Raw genomic sequence first — 17,166 nt, forward strand, 5'->3', positions numbered from 1 at the left:
ACACACTCGTATGCGCCCTTTATAAGTGCATCGGTGCGCCCTTGTTCCTGTCCGTAGATAGACAATGTGTTATCTGGCGTTTGGAACTGGACTGCAGACTGAAGTTAAATTCAGAAATACTTTCGAAAGCAGGATAAATATCATGAAGGGTGGGCGGGCATTGTTCTAGATTGTGTCTGAATAATTTGTGCTGTGAAATAATTATGCTTCAGGATCTATAACCACACAAAGATAAATAAATTGGCAAAATAACTTGCGACTGAGAAAAGTATATTATTTTATATTGGTTTTTGGATGCTAAATTATTTGTTTGTTGTTGTAAAATTGTTATTAATTGATAATGTATGAATCTACAACATAACTAACTTTTTCAATTTATTAATCTTTTTTTTTTTTTCTTTCAGTTCCACCAGCGTCAAGCGTCAGCTACCGGGGTATAGTTCTCCCTGTAGCACTCCAGCGTGACCTTTGGAGGACACTGTTATTCCCGAGGGCCCCATATATCACAGTAAATCCGTTCGATCCCCAGACCTTCTACTCTCTTTACCTTTTGGGCGACCTAATCCCCGTATGAGTATGAGAAGAGGGTGCCCTCTGCCGGCCAGGTCGCCGTTAAAACGGGGAGGTTGTAAAACATTAATCGCTGACAATGTCCTTTACATTTTAATGTGGCTGTGACTTCAATCTTTAAATACCACGTAAGGAAGAGGACAGTATGTTACTCGTATGGTGGAATGGAAAGGGACTCATTTATTACTGCTCTACCTGACAGATTTATTTGGTGAAAAGAAATAATATTACAATGTAATTCTGTATCTATGATAATTTTATTAAGAATTAAATGTATATATTGCGATAGCAATTACAAGCCATCTAATCTACCTATTACGATACATAAACACATTTAAATACATAAAAGGGGCATCAAACATCACCTGATATGTCCACATATATAATTTCAATAACAATATATTAAATTCAATTAGATGAATAAAATTTAACAGTATGACCACCAAGTGGTTTATTTTATCTACTGTGACAGGTCCGTAGCCGTGGGAAACGGGGAGGGGGTTCGAATGAAAAGGTCCGCTCCCCGTAAAATTTGAACTACACTGTACGTACACGTAGGTTTCGTGGTCTAAGGTACATTATTTCTAAAAAATATCCTCCTCCTTTCAAATTGCTGGCTACGGGCCTGTTTGACATAACTGGTGAGAAGCAATAATGAAAAGGTGAGGGGAAAATATTGTATCATAAGGCAGGCGTTCAAGAACAGGTCCTACAATTCCTGTGCACATTTTTATAACTTTGTTTTTGTGGCACAATTGTGGCATAATAGTACACCCACAGTGTCCGTGTCTATTCGGTGAAAATGGCAGATTGTTACTTAAAAAAATAGAAAAAATACCGTAACAATAGTTTAATGGTCGTATCAATCAAACCAAGGGAAATTGTCTTTAATATTCTATTAATTTTATCGTAAACAAAATATACAGAATTCCGCTCATAAATATTTGTAGATGTTTCATAAATAATTATTCAAAATTCACCATGATATTAAGTCCAATATATCAAGTTTAACCAGGCTAACGAGGTCCGAGGCCCTTTTAAGAACTAAAAAAGAAGATTGAAATCAGTCCGCCCTAGAGGTCAAAGTTCAACCAACCATGTAATAGACAAAAGTAGCATGGCTATAAGTCGCTCTGTTTATCAAAATCTTGTGGTTTTAAAGTCGAGAGAATGTACACTGTAGTTGTAGATCGTATCGCTTTTGTCTTAAAACTACACCACAGAGAGGCAAAGATGCGCGGTCACGTTTTTTTTTTTCTTTTTTCGCTGCAGTAATTTCCCATATACATATGTTCCTTTTTATGTTTTATGTTATGTAAGCCCCATCAAAACTATGCTGATATTTTAGCTTTCCTATGTTAACATTTTTTCTGCCAAACGGATTATACATGTATTATTAAAATCAAACTGAAGCACACCCTTTTACACCACGGTGATTTTTTATGTAATCAAAGTAATGGATGAGTATATCTCTCCTCAAGCACAGCCTAGATAATCTCTTGATACAAGAAGTTATGTCGCATCTCATTTTACAAAAAAAAAAAATCTGATGTGAATGACCATTTTAACTTGTCCTGATGCCTGCAAACATACTTTGTAAATCAAATTTGTCGATCAAATAAGGAAAACAAAGAAACCAGAGCAATATTTTTCATGTAAGTGTACCGACCGGATCGCCTTGTGGTCTGAGTTTCCGCATCCAGAGCGGGAAGACGCCCGCCCAGGGACATACCAGTCCTTAATAAACGGTACCTGGTGTCTCCCTGCTTGGCCCTCAGCACTTAGGGGTTAAACCAGGGGTTAAGTTATTGTCCTCTCAGAGAAAGATGCTGTTCCTTCGCTAGCTTTCAGCGCCTCATACGGCCTCATCCAGCTCGGCTGGATCCCTCATGGAGGCGAGAGTCTGTATCCTGGGCCAAAAACGACCAGGATGCGTGCGATGTAATAACGCGCTGAGACGCATATGTGAAGTGCAATAAATAAGAAGTAAACTTTATCTTTTAATTAAATTTAATTAAAGTGGCTGAACTGAACGGTGCATGACTGATGAAACTGAACACACTGCGGTGAACTGGGGGTTAATTATTTTAGATATAGTTCGCATCGCGTTCCTTAAAATGGTTCTAAGTTCACGCATATGAGAGATAAAATCAAGCGCATACGTGTGTTGATTAAAATTTCCATCACAGTGACTTCAAATTACCACAGCCCAAATAGAAAAGCTATTACTGAGAAAATTGGCGGGTTGCCAACATGACCTTCGCACAAAACGGAGCAACCGTGAAGGGTCAGTAAAGATTCAGGCGTTTGACTGATAAGGAAAGTTAATGGCTGGTGGTATCTAATTTAGTTTGCGGACGCTACTGATATAGAACCAAGTAACTCATTATTCATACATGTATATACATGTACATCCACAATCTGCCTACCACGGATTATCAAGATACTATCATATTCGAATCTGAGATCTGAGGTTTGATTTCAAGTCCTGAATACCTGGACATCCTTAAATTTGGATTCAAACAAGGCTAACAGAAAATTTCGACACTCGCTGTTTACCATACTCTAAAATCCAACTCGTGTTGGTCCCCAGCCATACAAGACATACATATATCATCTTTATACTGGAGATCAATAATGCCATAAAAAGACAATACTTAGCGTGGTCGTTTACTCTACACACGGGCGTAAGTTTGGCGCTGGATCAGCTAAGGACAGTATAGTTACGTTGAACGGTTTTGACAAAAAAATGTGTTCAAATGAATCGCCGTATAACCCCTAAGATGGGCGATAAGCGCAAATGTAATGGGCAGTAAGTTGAGGTCAACGTGAATTTCACAACAGGGAATGCATTTTAAAAATGATCTAAATTGTATGATTTACATAATTACATGCACATACGTTTTCATAAAGACAATTTTTGTTATGGGCTACATGCGCGTGAGAACCATGTATTTGTCTTTATTAGTTTGATATACCAATTTCTTTTCACTTATCAAATTCAAAATTCTAAATTGGATTCACAATAATTAACATATATCCTCTTTTTAATAACGTCTACGGTTACGGCACGGTTACCTGGTCAGTCTTATACGTGGCACAACCTGCGGGCTTTACGTAGCTTAATAGAGCACATGTTTCCTTAATTATGCTAATTATCATTCCCTTTTGTTTGATCAGATAGTAGGGCGTATGTTAATTTCTACAGAGATGGTGCATGTTCATAAGCACGGTATTTCCTGGTAATGAACGCCTTGCTGTCAATATCTGTTGACCGGACTATAAAAGAGAGTGCGGTTCTCTCGGTTCTCGCAGTTCTACCTCTGAACACGTTGGCGTTGCCCTAGGTGCAGGAAAACGACGTCGCCTGTTACAACAGTTGTTCAAAATGGGTAAGTATGAACTTTTCCATTGTTTTATTTTCCAGTATTTAAGCCTAGGTTACAATTTCCAGGGGCGCCGCACGATTAAACCGTATAAGATTTTCCGTATCTTTTTTTTTTTTTACATCGCAAGTAGCTATGGGCTACGGCGAGTAAGTTTACGTTATGTGCGGGTGCCGTGCCGTTCCTCCGATAGGACTTGGGGTGGTAGGTTTGTCAGTTGAAAAATTATTGAACGTAGCCCTTTCAATCTCAGTGCGGTAGCGGGACGCCTTCCGTGCGGCTTTTTTTACCCATGTGGTCAGATAAGAGAAAATCCCAATTTCAAATTTATGCAAGTGAATTACATTAAGTATAAAACATCTTTACCGGCGCTAGTTTTAGCTTGACCAAATTGTGGAGGCTGCAGAGGTTGTGAAACCGCACAGACGCCGCACTTAACGGGATTTACGGAAAGTATACGCGACTTCGTATGACAATTCTAATCGTGCTTTAGTCCAAGTTTAAAGCCTTGCTCACAACCGGGCGATCGAATTTTAGTATCGTATGTCCCCTACAAATTTTGGGTCCAGTGGACGCCGGGGGGGGGGGGGGGGGGGGTTGTAGAGGTAGAGGAAACGCCGCACTCCTGCCGGGCGCTCGATTGTGTGTGTGTGTGTGTGTGTGTGTGTGTGTGTGTGTGTGTGTGTTAAAAGGATTTCCAACTGACCATCAGAATGGCAAGAACGGAGCATTTCCTTCAGAAACGTGACCAACTAATGATTTCTTCGTCAAAACACAACTTTTTTACATGCTGTTGGTATATAAATAAAATGCGTTATTAAATAAGAAGTTTGTAACAGTTGGATTTCGCGACGCCCGCATATACGCAGTGAGGAAAGTGTTTATGTGCACCTATTGTTAACCATATTTCTTATGATTTCAGCTACAGCGGTATTCAATGACTGTACTCTTACGGGTCAACCCTATGCTAACGTCAGCGAGGCTTGCAATGGAGGGATTTGTACCTACAATCCTCTCTTCTTACTCTTTACTGCCTCGGCGTTGCGCTGTCTTTGTCCCACGGGTCAAATACCAGAATATACAGATATTAACAATGTGACGTGTAGAACGAGTAAGTAAACTTTCTTTTTTTACCATCCATTAATATTTAGAAACAAAAAGCATTTTTTAAACCTTTGGAGATAATTGTTTACTGTGAAGCGGCACAGGAGACCCGTGAGAATTTTTAGCTGTTTTTACGCGGATTCAAATCAGAGTCATGCTTTTAAGTATTTACTATATTTTGCTGAATTTATTTATTTATTTCTTTATATTTTTCATCATTAATTTTTTTCGTTGACAAGGTTTCTCAAACTCACGTACCCATCTTGATGAAATGTTCAAGGTAGACAGAACTGATCAAAATTTCATCTGAATTGCTGTCTGTTTTTCATTTAAATTTATTTTAATCTGATTCAATTCAATTCGATTGGAATCAAGCCAATTATATTTCATTTCAATTTTATTTTATTTTATTTTATTTGCTTTTCCAATGATCTCTAGTATAATAAGAAAAAATCCACTTTTGATTTCGTGTATTACAGTTGCTGGAACGCAGTGTCGATCGGACTTTGACTGTAACTCGAGGACAAGAGATTGTCTGGGTATCAGTATGGGCAACCCGACCTATTTTGAAGGCACCGGGACTCAACCACCATTCTCTGCGGATTTGACAACATTCTTGTCTGTAAGTATCATTTTATTTTAATTGTTAAGGTTATAATGACAACCACAACCAACGGATAATGACCGATAATAAAAATAATTATAATTATAATAATTATAATTATAATGACGATGATGATGATGATAAGTTCACAATTTTATTTATTTTTTTTCATTTAGAAGTATACAGTATTTGTGCATTCTGTGTGATTTTTCTGCCTAGAATAAACATGATATGCATTTTATCGCTTTTTATTGCTTATGCAACAGATACAATTTGCTATGGAAATCATAAATTCATTAATTATCTTAACTTACTAACTAACAACTAACTAAGGCCGCATTCACATCGAGTTGAGCCATGCCTCCCCATGCGTCGTCCCTGCAAGGGTACAGTCATTAAATCTTGGCTCCATTGGGACGACACATGGGGAGGCGTGTGAGAGGCAGAGAGACTTTTAAGAGATTAGGCGGTTTTCCTTTTATGTACGTCCGCCATATTTGGCTTTGTAGAGCCATGGCTCAACTCCATGTGAATGCGGCCTTAGTTAGTTGTGAAAAGTACGGAATTTTGACATACAGACGTCGTAAATGGTAAAACTGGAAAGCGCTTTTGATAGTGAAAGAAGAAAACATTCACGCAGGGAATACGCCCCAAGTCTGTGTTAAAAAATGCAATTAAATTATCTTAATTATTCTAAATTATTTGATACCGAAACAGTGAGATTACATGTACACAAACTTAAATTCCATGTATAATCTCTAAGATAATCTAGAGCTACAATAAGATACCCAGTACTTAAGTTACTGATATGCTAATTCAGCATTGTGCTTTGGTAGATAAATACCAAGCAAAAGATCATTACTGTTTTTCTTTTGCTTCCAGCCATTTGTAACAATTTTATGTGGCTTCAACGACAGGCTGATTCTTGACACAACCCCGTTCTACACGTGTTCGGGCGGGAGCACTACAGCCATAGGCTCTTGTGTGGAAGTCAGTGGAAGTAAGTATATTTACTGGTGAACATATCATCAGACATTAGCTGATAGATTGCAATCAGAGAGTTTTATGTTAAATTTAGAATACTGTCAATTGCAGGGTACAGTATCCTCTACCAACGGTAGATGCATTGTATTATAGGGAAATTTTCAAAAAGCCAGAGAATGAAATGACTGTCTATTTATCTAAAGACATATCTATGAATATCTTGTGAAAAGTCAATCTGTCGCCATAGTAGAAGGTAAGGATACAGTGGGTTAATCTTCCTCTACGCAACCGTATCTGATGTGAATGTTTTGTTCTGACGTGGAGGTGAAAATTGGGGAATTTTTGAAGTCAAACAATCATGCTTCTGTTTATTTGGACCAATTTTCGTAATAAAGAAAGAAGAGAGTGAGAGGCTGTCAGGACAGTAAAATATATTTAAAGTAGATGAAGCTTGCTCTTGTGGGTCTAACGTTTTTCTTTCTCTAAACTGAAAAAAGTGAAGAATACATGACGGGCACAGAAATGAATAAATGGACACTTTGTTAACCCTCTGTAAATAAGCTTGGCTGACCAATGATAATTAATTTTCCGTTCGTTGCATATCAATCGATGCTCTGTATATTGACAGTCAACCTATAAGATTATTCGTTAATTCGTGGGTTAATCTATTTAATTATTTATCATTTGTTTCAGTTCCACCGGAGACGACTGTCAGCGTCAATGGCACTGTCTATCCACAGGCAATCAGCCGAGACCTGTTCAGAACGCTGCTCTTCCCAATCGCATCGGGAACATTTACATCGGGAATTCCACTGACCAACTATTTCCTCAACACTTTGACCAGCCTTATCCCGTTTTAAACAGGGCGCCCTCTTCCGGGTGGCAGGTAAAAGAGGCATGGAGATTTATGAAAACAGTAATCGCCGAACAGTATTTTTACATAATGTGGGTGTGACTTCAATCCTATAAAACCACGCAGAAAGAGGGCAGTGTGTCACTCGTCCGCTGACCAATGGACTGGAAATGGACTGATATATATGACTGCTGTGCTTGACAGATATAAGTTAGATGTATATTTATTTGATGATAAGTAGCTTTGAGCAAAAATGAGGGGAAAATTCTGCCAACTGACATTCAATCACCTCAGAAACAGCTCATCTAATAAACCCTATTTTATATACATGTGCTTTAGTAACCCCTCCCCCCCCAACACACACACACATTCCTTGGATGTGTCAGTTTGCACCGAGTAGCATTTACGTCATACTTAATATATATATTCATTTATTTATTCACATATCTCCTTGCATTTCTGACCAAAAATTAGATAACATTCCAAAGAAATTGCAAAATTGCAAATAAGAAGTTTATTGTCCTTCACATGACCTGAGCTCGAGCCAACCGCTATGTCAAATATTTTCTCCGATCCGTCACCTCAAATCCTTCACATTCATTTTTGTTCTTTACCTCCATGTGGTTACCGTTGTCCTAGAACACCTTGATATTTATCGGGTTTAATAAATATATGTATTTATGCGAGAAGGACATCCAGTTCACATACAGTGCAATCTGCAGTTGATACATGTAATTTAGTCTGCGAACTATTAGCATTTAAAATGAACCATCATTATCTTCAATAGCATGTGGTTAGTTTTCGCCACTGATTAGAGCTGCATATCAACACAGAGTTTAAGGAAGTAGAGTATGCTATTTAATTTGCATAATTATGTGATTAACATTATTACATAATTCTTGTACAGAAGTGCACGGGTGCACTTTAGGGACATCTTTTTCGTCCTTTCCGCTTCCTTTAATGAAAAAGCGACAAAAGTACCGTCAGCATTTAAAAAAATAAAGTATCGGCAGATTTGAAATTGCTAGCTTTTGTCTTGTTGTCTCTTTACTCATATATATTGTTTTTTTTTTGTTTGTTTGTTTGTTTTTTGTTTTTTTGGGGGGGAGTGTTAATAAGTACATCATCCAATGCGTTACCTTGTACCTTTACACCTTTCCAGTGTGTGAAATGGAAAACAGTTACATTTTTGTAAAAAAGAACGTTTATTATTAAATTCATTGTATCTGATAAAGCAGTGATATAAGTGGGTCAGAAAATTACTGTTAAGCTTACTGCTGAACTGTTTGATGATACATGTATATGCACTTTCTTTGTATTCTGAAAATATAAAACTTAAATCAACAGCCATTACAGACTTTTGTTGGACCAGCATCGAAGATTCTTTCTATTTTTCTTTCTTTGTTTGTTTGTTTAAGGAGAGGGAGGGGCTTTGTTATCAACTTTTTTATATTTAGTGAAGCATTCTCAGCGTATTTGTCAAATGAAAACTCTAGAGACTCCCTGGAATCTCTAATAACTAACATCATTTTAGAACCACGTCTAAGTCTCACATCCGAGCAAGGCGTGACGTCACTTTTTCACTTTCCTTTTTTTTTCTTTTACATTTCATAACACACGCACATACATGTTAACCATCACCCCCGTGTCCCTTTAAAGCATATTTGACAACAGGCACCTACAATATTGTAGCACACAGACAGTTTACATTTATGGCATAACAGGTTCTAACAACATCCAGATGGTTTTACGCGCCCTTTCGATGGCAAGGTGTTCATTTCTTCTTCCATTATGGTCAGCGGCACAATTACCGGGGCCCCGTAACTCAAAAGCATTGCGTATGGCGAATACCGATATCACACAGAGGCTACAATGTATTATATGGGGCGAGTATGGGCGAGTTATGGAATCGAGACGCTTGCGCTCGGTCGGTCGCAATGAGCGATGCTTTCGAGTTACAGGGCCCTGGTCAGTCCTATACGTGGCTCAACCTGCTTGATTTACGTAGCTTAATAGAGCCCGCTTCCTAAATTATGTTAATAATCATTCCCTTTCGTTTGATCAGATAGTAGGGCGTATGGTAATTTATACAGAGACGGTGCAAGTTTATAAGCACGGTATTTCCTACTAACGAACGTCTATGATCATTATCTGAGGCACGGGCTTTATAAGAGACCGCGCAGACCTGCCTCTGGACACCTCGCCGTTCCCCTTGGTTCAAGAAAACGACTTTTCCTGATACAACTGTTATTCAACATGGGTAAGTACGAACATTTCCATTTTCGCAGGATTTAGTTCATCTTTAAGACAGAGTGTGTATACATTTCTTCTTTTAACAGTTTCATTATTTTAATTTCGATAATGGCGGTTGTGGCGCTAGCGTTGTTGAATTACTCTTTTTAATTTTCATTCCATTATAGACATCTCGTAGCTCTTTTCCAGTCTCTTAAGAAACTTTATGTTCTCCTGTTTTCATGTGTTTTATATAAAAGTTTTGCCCGATATTGGTTTAAAAACAAATTGCGCTTTTGCATTATTTATCATCAGTGAGCCATACCTGAATATCATAGACTTGATATGGACTATTTTTTAAAACATTAAAACGTGAACCTATTGTTAACCATATTTCTTATGATTTCAGCTACTGCGGTATTCAATGAGTGTACTCTCACGGGTCAACCCTATGCTAACGTCAGCGAGGCTTGCAATGGAGGGGTCTGTACCTATAGTCCTCTCTTCTTACTCTTTACTGCCTCGGCGTTGCGCTGCCTTTGTCCCTCGGGTCTAATACCAGAATATACAGATATTAACAATGTGACGTGTAGACCGAGTAAGTAAACTTTCTTATTTTTTTCTAACCGTTAATACGACCGTATTTAGAAAATAGAATCCATAAGTTTTCAAATATTACAGATAATGGTACCCATCTAGAGGCACGGGAGAGCCGAGGGACTTCTTGGCTGTTTTACACGGACTAAAATCGGAGTCATGCTTATATTGTATTATATTATATTTTAGTACCTACTATGTTTTATTATTGTTCCTTTGAAATTCGGATGCAACACAAATACCCAGGGTTGCTTTTGTTCTCACAAGAAGATTATGTATATCAAGCATTGGGATGACGAAATTTGAAAAAAAAATCACCTAAGCATGATTCAAGGATTTTTTTTTAAAGTTTATTAAATTGTAACAGAATAATTCCGAGTGCCAGGAATGGGGCTCGAAGGAAAACTGGTTCGCGGGTACTCTTGTCATTATTTCATTTTTCATTTGTGGTTCGTTCGTTTGTTCGTACAAGTTGTATCTCAAATTATTTGACACATTTTTGATAAAAGGTTCAAAAGGGCAGAAAAACACCCCGATTGGAATGAAATGATGAACATTTCAACTGAATTTCGGTCTCTTCACTTCACTTCGCTTCACTTCACGTCACTTCACTTAAACTGTAACTCAACTTAACTCAATTAAATTCAATTTTACTTACGGTCTCTGCTCTCCGAGTGCTCACTAGCTTATTGAGAATAATCTGTATTTGATTTTGTGTATTTCAGTTTCTGGAACTCAGTGTCGATCGGACTTTGACTGTAACTCGAGGACAACAGATTGTCTGGGTATCAGTATGGGCAACCCGACCTATTTTGAAGGCACCGGTATTCAATCACCATATTCTGCGGATTTGGCTACATTCTTGTCTGTAAGTATTCTCACACTCACTATTTGAAGCGTTATAGGTTGTAACAAAGACCACAGCCTACGGGTCATAATAGATAATCAAGGGTGGATCCAGGATTTAAAGGGGGAGGGTCCGCGGATGCGAAGCCGCTGAATACCCCCTAAAATTTTTGGGAATTTAGAGGGCGAACGATGCCATTTGGTACTGATTAGAACTATGATTCAGCTAGTAAAAATTCTAATTACAATAGGGGACCAGAAATCGAAAGGGGGGGGGGAGATCAGGACCCCCTGAACCCCCCTCTAAATCCGACACTGATAATAATAATAAGAAGAATTCAAAGTTGCTATCAATTTTAAGCGATACATTGTACAAATTTTTTGTAAATAATGTTACGTTACACATTAAATATAGACAAAATGTGAGGGCGAATTTTTGGTGTAAATTTGAAGTAGTTAATTAGCATGAGAGCAGTTTGCCATTTCATTTTCTTTTTTATTTAAAAGTACACACATGTATGTGCATTCTATGTGATTTTTTTTCTGTCTAGAGTAAATATTATGTGCATTTCTTTATCGACACAGGTTTATTCGACAGATACACAATTAACTTTGGAAATTATAGATTCAGTGTTTTATCTTAGTCGTGAAATGTACATGATATTGAAATGTTGGCACAATAATGACAATACTGGAGAATGCTTTTAGTAAGAAAATAACTCATACATTCACGCTCCGAGTACGCCCCAAGTCTGTGTTAATATAACGCAATTGAAATATTGGTAACGAAACAGAGAGATTACACGTACACAAACTTTAACTCTATGTATAATCTCTAAGATAATCTAGAGCTACAGTACTCAGTACTTAAGTTCCTGATATGCTAATTCAGTATTGTACTTTTGTAGGTAAATACTAAGCAAAATATCATTACTGAGTTTCTTTTGCTTCCAGCCTGTTGTATCAATTTTATGTGGCTTCAACGACAGGCTGATTGTTGACACAACCCGTATTTACCAATGTCAGGGCGGGAGCCTTACGGCCATTGGCTCGTGTGAGGACGTCGGTGGAAGTAAGTTTTTATTGGTGAATATATCACGTGGTATATCAGAAACTGGATTGCGATCAGAGGGAGTAATGTTAAATTTAAAAATACTTTCAATGTCATGAGAAGGTTTTCTATGTACGTGGTGAAATCTGGAAATTCTTTGTGAGTGAAGTAATAATGCCTCTGTTTATACGGATCAATGTCCCAAATTATCAAAGAATAAAATAGGGGGGCTTTAGGACAGTAAAATATGTCTTAAGTAGATGAAACGTGCTCCTGTAGGTATAACGTATTCATGCCTCTAATTAAAACAAGAGAGCGCGAAGGTTAAGGTCGCTAAAATTTGTAAATGAGAGGCTAATATAAACCCTACTTGTTTTTCCACGATAATAAAGTAAATGGGAAAGCTTAGGATGCCAGAAACCTGTGTACTGGTATCGCTTGAAATAGAGCTGTTCGTCAGGAACAGGAAAAAAATCAATCATCTAAAGTTGGCTTTTTCACCTTTGGCAAAGCGGCCTTTTGATCACACGCTGTTGAAAGTTGCAATATACATGCATCTAAATATAAAAAAATTGACTTCGGTTTTCTCCGACGAGGCAACAATAAATTGCTTAAGTACAGAAATGAACAAATAGACAATTAAATGAGACAATTACGTTACTAAAGAATTGGCTTATAAATGATAATTATCCAACTCTTTGTTAAACGATTGCTATCAATCGATAGAATATTAACACGGACCCTTATACGTGACTCATTATTTTCTGGGATAAATTTATTCAATTCACTTATCATTTGTTTCAGTTCCGCCTACTTCAACAATCTCTACTGAAACCGCTCCTCAGGCTCTCCGCCGTGACCTGTTCAGAATTCTATTATTCCCACGGGCCACAGGCACGGTAACAAACGGTAATCCAGTCAGCTACTATTTCCTCAACACTTTGAGCAGCCTAATCCCCTTTTAAACGGGGCGCCCTTTTCAGGGTAGCAGGCCGTTAAAACGTGGAGATTGAAAAACATTTATCGCGGACAGTGCCTGTGACTTCAATATTTGATAATCCCACATAGGAAGAGGACAATGTGGTACTCGTATGGTGGCTGGTGGACTGTAAATGGACTGATTTATTTCTGCTGTGCTTGACAGATAGATGTATATAGTTCTTTATATTTGGTGATAAGACTTTTTTGAGAAAAAATGAGGGGAAAATTCTGCCAACTCACATTCAACCACCCCTGAAACCCCTTAACCAACTAACCCTATTTTGTGTACTTTCGTAACCCCCTCTCCCCAATCCCTGGATGTTATCGTAAATTTACATTTGATTATTCATTCTGCAATCCATTATCATTTCAAATAAACCACCATGGCCTTCAGCGTCATGTGGTTATTTCTCGTCATTGGGTGGTGGATGTAGGGATTAAATGTGCTTATCTTCGCAGAGTTTAAGGAAATAGAGTGTGTTATTTGATTTGCATAATTACATTGTTAAAGTTAACGCATGCTGATTTTTATAGTGGTTTACATGTGCATTTAAGAGGTATAAATTTCGCCCTTTTCGTTTCCTACGTCGTCGAAAAGCGACAAAAGTATCTGTAGCATTTTAGAAAATAAAGTATCGACAGACAAGTTTTGTCTAGTTGTCTTTTACACCTTTTTAAGGAGTGCCAGTAAACTAGTGCATGATTCACAGTGTTACCAATGAAGTGAACAAACAGTTACATTTTTGTAAAAGAAAAAAACGTTCGTTATCAAATGCCTAATAGCTGATAAAATGCTATACATAATTATAATAAAAACAACAATAATAATAATAATTTATTTCAGCTAATAATGTTACGCGCAAACATTCATAGCTGTCTATGCTACTTCTACACGTAATTCTACTAGAGTAATGTAAAAAAAGAAAAAAATAGTAATATGAAATAACTATGTCAAAAAAAACTTTGTTTAGCTTGCTGCTGAACTGTTTGATGATATGCATCGTCTTTGCACTATATCATTAACGGGACAAAACATCTCAATCTCGCAAAAACGTCTCTACTACAGACTATATATTAATCGGCTGCCTTCTAACCCCAGTCAAATCTTCTATGCGGCAGTGTCACTTCAAAATTTTGATTTTTTGTTTTCTTTACTTCTCGCATTTTTGATATCCAGTCAAAAGAATATATATGTCATGTATGGCTAAGACTCAGCTTAAGTTGGATTCTATAAGCAACCTTTTAACCTGAATCTTTAGTGGTAAGTTCTTTCAACAACAGTTAAATATCAAATTATCACATCATGCATTTCGGTTAAGAATACAGCAGTTGAAATTATCTTAAATCTTTTAACCAAGTTTGAATCCAAAATTAGTGATGTCCACATTTTACCGACTTAAATCGGTTCTGAAATCTCTGAGTTGAAAACCATACTATCTTAAAAATCCTTGTCAGTTAGATCACGAATATATATGCATGAATAATGCATAGCTTGGTCCTATATTATTGGTCCTATATAATTAGACACTACTGGCCATGTACTTTCTTTATCAGTCAAACGCTCCGAATCCATTACTGACCCCGACACCGCTGTGTCCACCGCTATTGGTGCAGCAGGACTTCCGCTTGGCCTGCGGGTCCTGTCGCCTGTCGCGAATCCCCTTCTTTTGGCAACGTCGCACCTCTTCGTTGGTCAACTTGGCAGCCCGCCAATTTTCTCCGTACTCGTCTTTCTGTGTGGGCTCTGACATCTTGAAGGCACTGTAATGGCAAAGTAATGAATTCACGGACCGTATGTATCTGAATCTATAACACTACAGGTTGTTTGATTTTATCTCAGCTTTTTGTGAAATAAGAACTTTTTAAGGAGCTCAGTGACAAATACCAAATACAAGTGACCCCCATTAACTAGATACCCAACGTCAGGGTACAGTACAGTCATTTAAGAGAATGTCCTCCTTCCTTAATGTTTGGCCCATATCGACACACTTGAAAAAAGAAAAATCCAGCAGTTTGTCTGTCCCGGTACATTTGTTAACAGACCGTCTACGCAAGTTTGTCATATTACTTAAATGAGATGCGACATAACCTACCTTTCAGGCTGCTTGATAAAAGCAGGTCTTCATTACGATATCAATACGATAAGATGATGCAACCTGACGCCGCCTTTTAAAAAATTAGATTTAAGATAAATGAAATTGCATTGATATAAATGAAGCAACGCCGACTTCTGTTCATATTCTGTGTTAGCCGAGTGGACGCAAAATGACTCAGTATTGTACAGACTGCCGTGCCCTTTGAAGGAAAAATAAGGAATGCATTGTTTATATCGATCAATCTTCTGGTGAGGTCAACCCGCTTTTAAACCGTTTTGTGGCCAAATATGTTAAACATTCCAGTGCCGGAGGTCGGAATCAAATTGACATTTTTGACTCTTGCATTGATGTTTTCAGGACTTATCTGGAAAAATTCGTTTTCTTTGCATGAAGAGCAACATGCGCAGTCAGGCTGTTATAAATTTATATATATTTTGACACGTAGTCGGTTCAGTATGGATACGTATATAGGGTTAAGATTGGTTTTATTTATCTAATCCTTTTAATATGAAAAAATAGCAGTATATCCATGAGGTACTTATTTAAATATAACAAGACTAACACATTAGCATGCTTTTTGATGGGTATTGCATAATGTTACACATGGGAAATTGTCCCATTTAAGACCACAATTTGGTTCAGTGTTAAAAAAAAGACTAAAAAAAGAGAGCACCCTTGTTTGCATATTCATCGTGTAATTCCAAACAGGCGCCGTCTAAAATAAGCCTATCTCAATCTTAAAACCACAAGATCGTGATCAACCGGGCGACATGGCCATTCTACTTTCGTCTACATGTATTACATGGGGTGTGGATTTTTTTTTTTAGCTTCTCGGTCGGATAGATTGATAAAAACATCAGCCATCTAGTAGTTCAAGAAACATCTTCGGAAAGCTATATCACACGTCTGGTCTTTGTAATTCCGTTATCTTCGTGCTTTCAACAAAGTGCACTAGAAATTAAAAGGGTACTTTCAGGCAAATTGAGTGATTTGCCACTCACTTTAGCTCAAATACGGTATCCTTGTTATTTCACTAGCACTCGTTGGGTTATCTTCTTATAACGCGCCCTGTTTCTCATGATAAAAGATGCCGCTTAAATGTGATAAATGTTTTCTACAATTACCTTTTATAATAGGCCGTGATGCTTATAATGAACATCTCTTTCTTGCCTGGGTCATTCTACTTGATTGAAGTGTCAGTGCGACTACCTCATGCCATATATTTTATTTAGACAAGGCGCAGCAATGGCACCTCTAACTTCTTACTGTTTCTGACGTATTTTGGCGCACTCCCAGTATAATCCATCTTCATTAAGGGATTTTCTGGCAACATCTATCAACTAAATGATATGAACCCACTGGAAGTGCCTTTGGTATCAAAAACAATATTGCTATGGGGCATCTATCATTTTAGAAAATGGGGCAATAAATAAAATAAAAAGAAAGGGAGTAAAAATAAAAAAAGTGCTCATTGGATAGAGAAGAACACAGCTCTCAATATCCCTTAAATTTTCGACATCACATATTTCTTTGACATCCAGATTCAATATGCTGAATTATAATTATTGTTGAAAGTCTTTGAACTCACTGCATGCGTGTGCCTGTAGATGAGACTTTTTTCCACGACTGCTGTAGAGGTTGTTTGCGCATGTCTGAGGTTCGACCACAGCACGTGATCAAAATAAGTTGGAATATTCTTTCGAGTCACATCACTCCTTAGCCAACCTCAATATCATTTTCTCAACAACAAAAATGGCAGATTCAGATACCTCCCCCCCCCCTCCCATCCTTTCTTGGCATCATGATAGTTGTAACATCGATTTAGAAAGCAAAGAAAAAAGGCAACCAAAAGAAAAAAGACG

General features: G+C 37.6%; 2 protein-coding genes and 1 long non-coding RNA gene across 5 annotated transcripts; 2 read left to right on the forward strand and 1 right to left on the reverse strand.

The window, feature by feature from the left end:
* Positions 1-3,770: 3,770 nt before the first annotated feature.
* On the forward strand, positions 3,771-8,528 carry LOC106175117 (uncharacterized). The gene is made up of 5 exons (XM_013556957.3): positions 3,771-3,962; positions 4,879-5,067; positions 5,540-5,682; positions 6,547-6,664; positions 7,342-8,528. Exons 1-5 carry the CDS (start codon positions 3,959-3,961, stop codon positions 7,506-7,508), a joined length of 621 nt encoding a protein of 206 aa, XP_013412411.1. The 5' UTR covers positions 3,771-3,958; the 3' UTR covers positions 7,509-8,528.
* A 1,041-nt stretch (positions 8,529-9,569) lies between these two features.
* Positions 9,570-13,854, forward strand: LOC147760866 (uncharacterized). The gene is made up of 5 exons (XM_013556958.2): positions 9,570-9,761; positions 10,143-10,331; positions 11,056-11,198; positions 12,131-12,248; positions 13,032-13,854. Exons 1-5 carry the CDS (start codon positions 9,758-9,760, stop codon positions 13,190-13,192), a joined length of 615 nt encoding a protein of 204 aa, XP_013412412.1. The 5' UTR covers positions 9,570-9,757; the 3' UTR covers positions 13,193-13,854.
* A 176-nt stretch (positions 13,855-14,030) lies between these two features.
* Positions 14,031-17,096, reverse strand: LOC147760867 (uncharacterized). 3 transcript variants are annotated; one of them, XR_015335359.1, is made up of 2 exons: positions 16,429-17,096; positions 14,031-14,969 (listed from the first exon to the last, which is right to left on the reverse strand). It is a non-coding gene; the product is annotated as an uncharacterized LOC147760867 (long non-coding RNA). The 3 variants fall into 3 exon arrangements; XR_015335360.1 differs by lacking the exon at positions 16,429-17,096 and adding an exon at positions 15,302-16,412; XR_015335361.1 differs by lacking the exon at positions 16,429-17,096 and adding an exon at positions 15,145-15,286.
* Between the last annotated feature and the right edge of the window lie 70 nt (positions 17,097-17,166).

The sequence above is a fragment of the Lingula anatina genome, chromosome 7 (genome assembly GCF_051362555.1).
Source record: "Lingula anatina isolate TDL-2025a chromosome 7, LinAna3.0, whole genome shotgun sequence".
NCBI classification, from domain to species: domain Eukaryota; kingdom Metazoa; phylum Brachiopoda; class Lingulata; order Lingulida; family Lingulidae; genus Lingula; species Lingula anatina.

Coding starts and splice junctions, on each gene's coding strand:
- LOC106175117 (XM_013556957.3), top strand. Junction 5,683..6,546: donor ATTTGACAACATTCTTGTCT/GTAAGTATCATT, acceptor TTTTGCTTCCAG/CCATTTGTAACAATTTTATG. Junction 6,665..7,341: donor TTGTGTGGAAGTCAGTGGAA/GTAAGTATATTT, acceptor CATTTGTTTCAG/TTCCACCGGAGACGACTGTC.
- LOC147760866 (XM_013556958.2), top strand. Junction 10,332..11,055: donor CAATGTGACGTGTAGACCGA/GTAAGTAAACTT, acceptor TGTGTATTTCAG/TTTCTGGAACTCAGTGTCGA. Junction 11,199..12,130: donor ATTTGGCTACATTCTTGTCT/GTAAGTATTCTC, acceptor TTTTGCTTCCAG/CCTGTTGTATCAATTTTATG.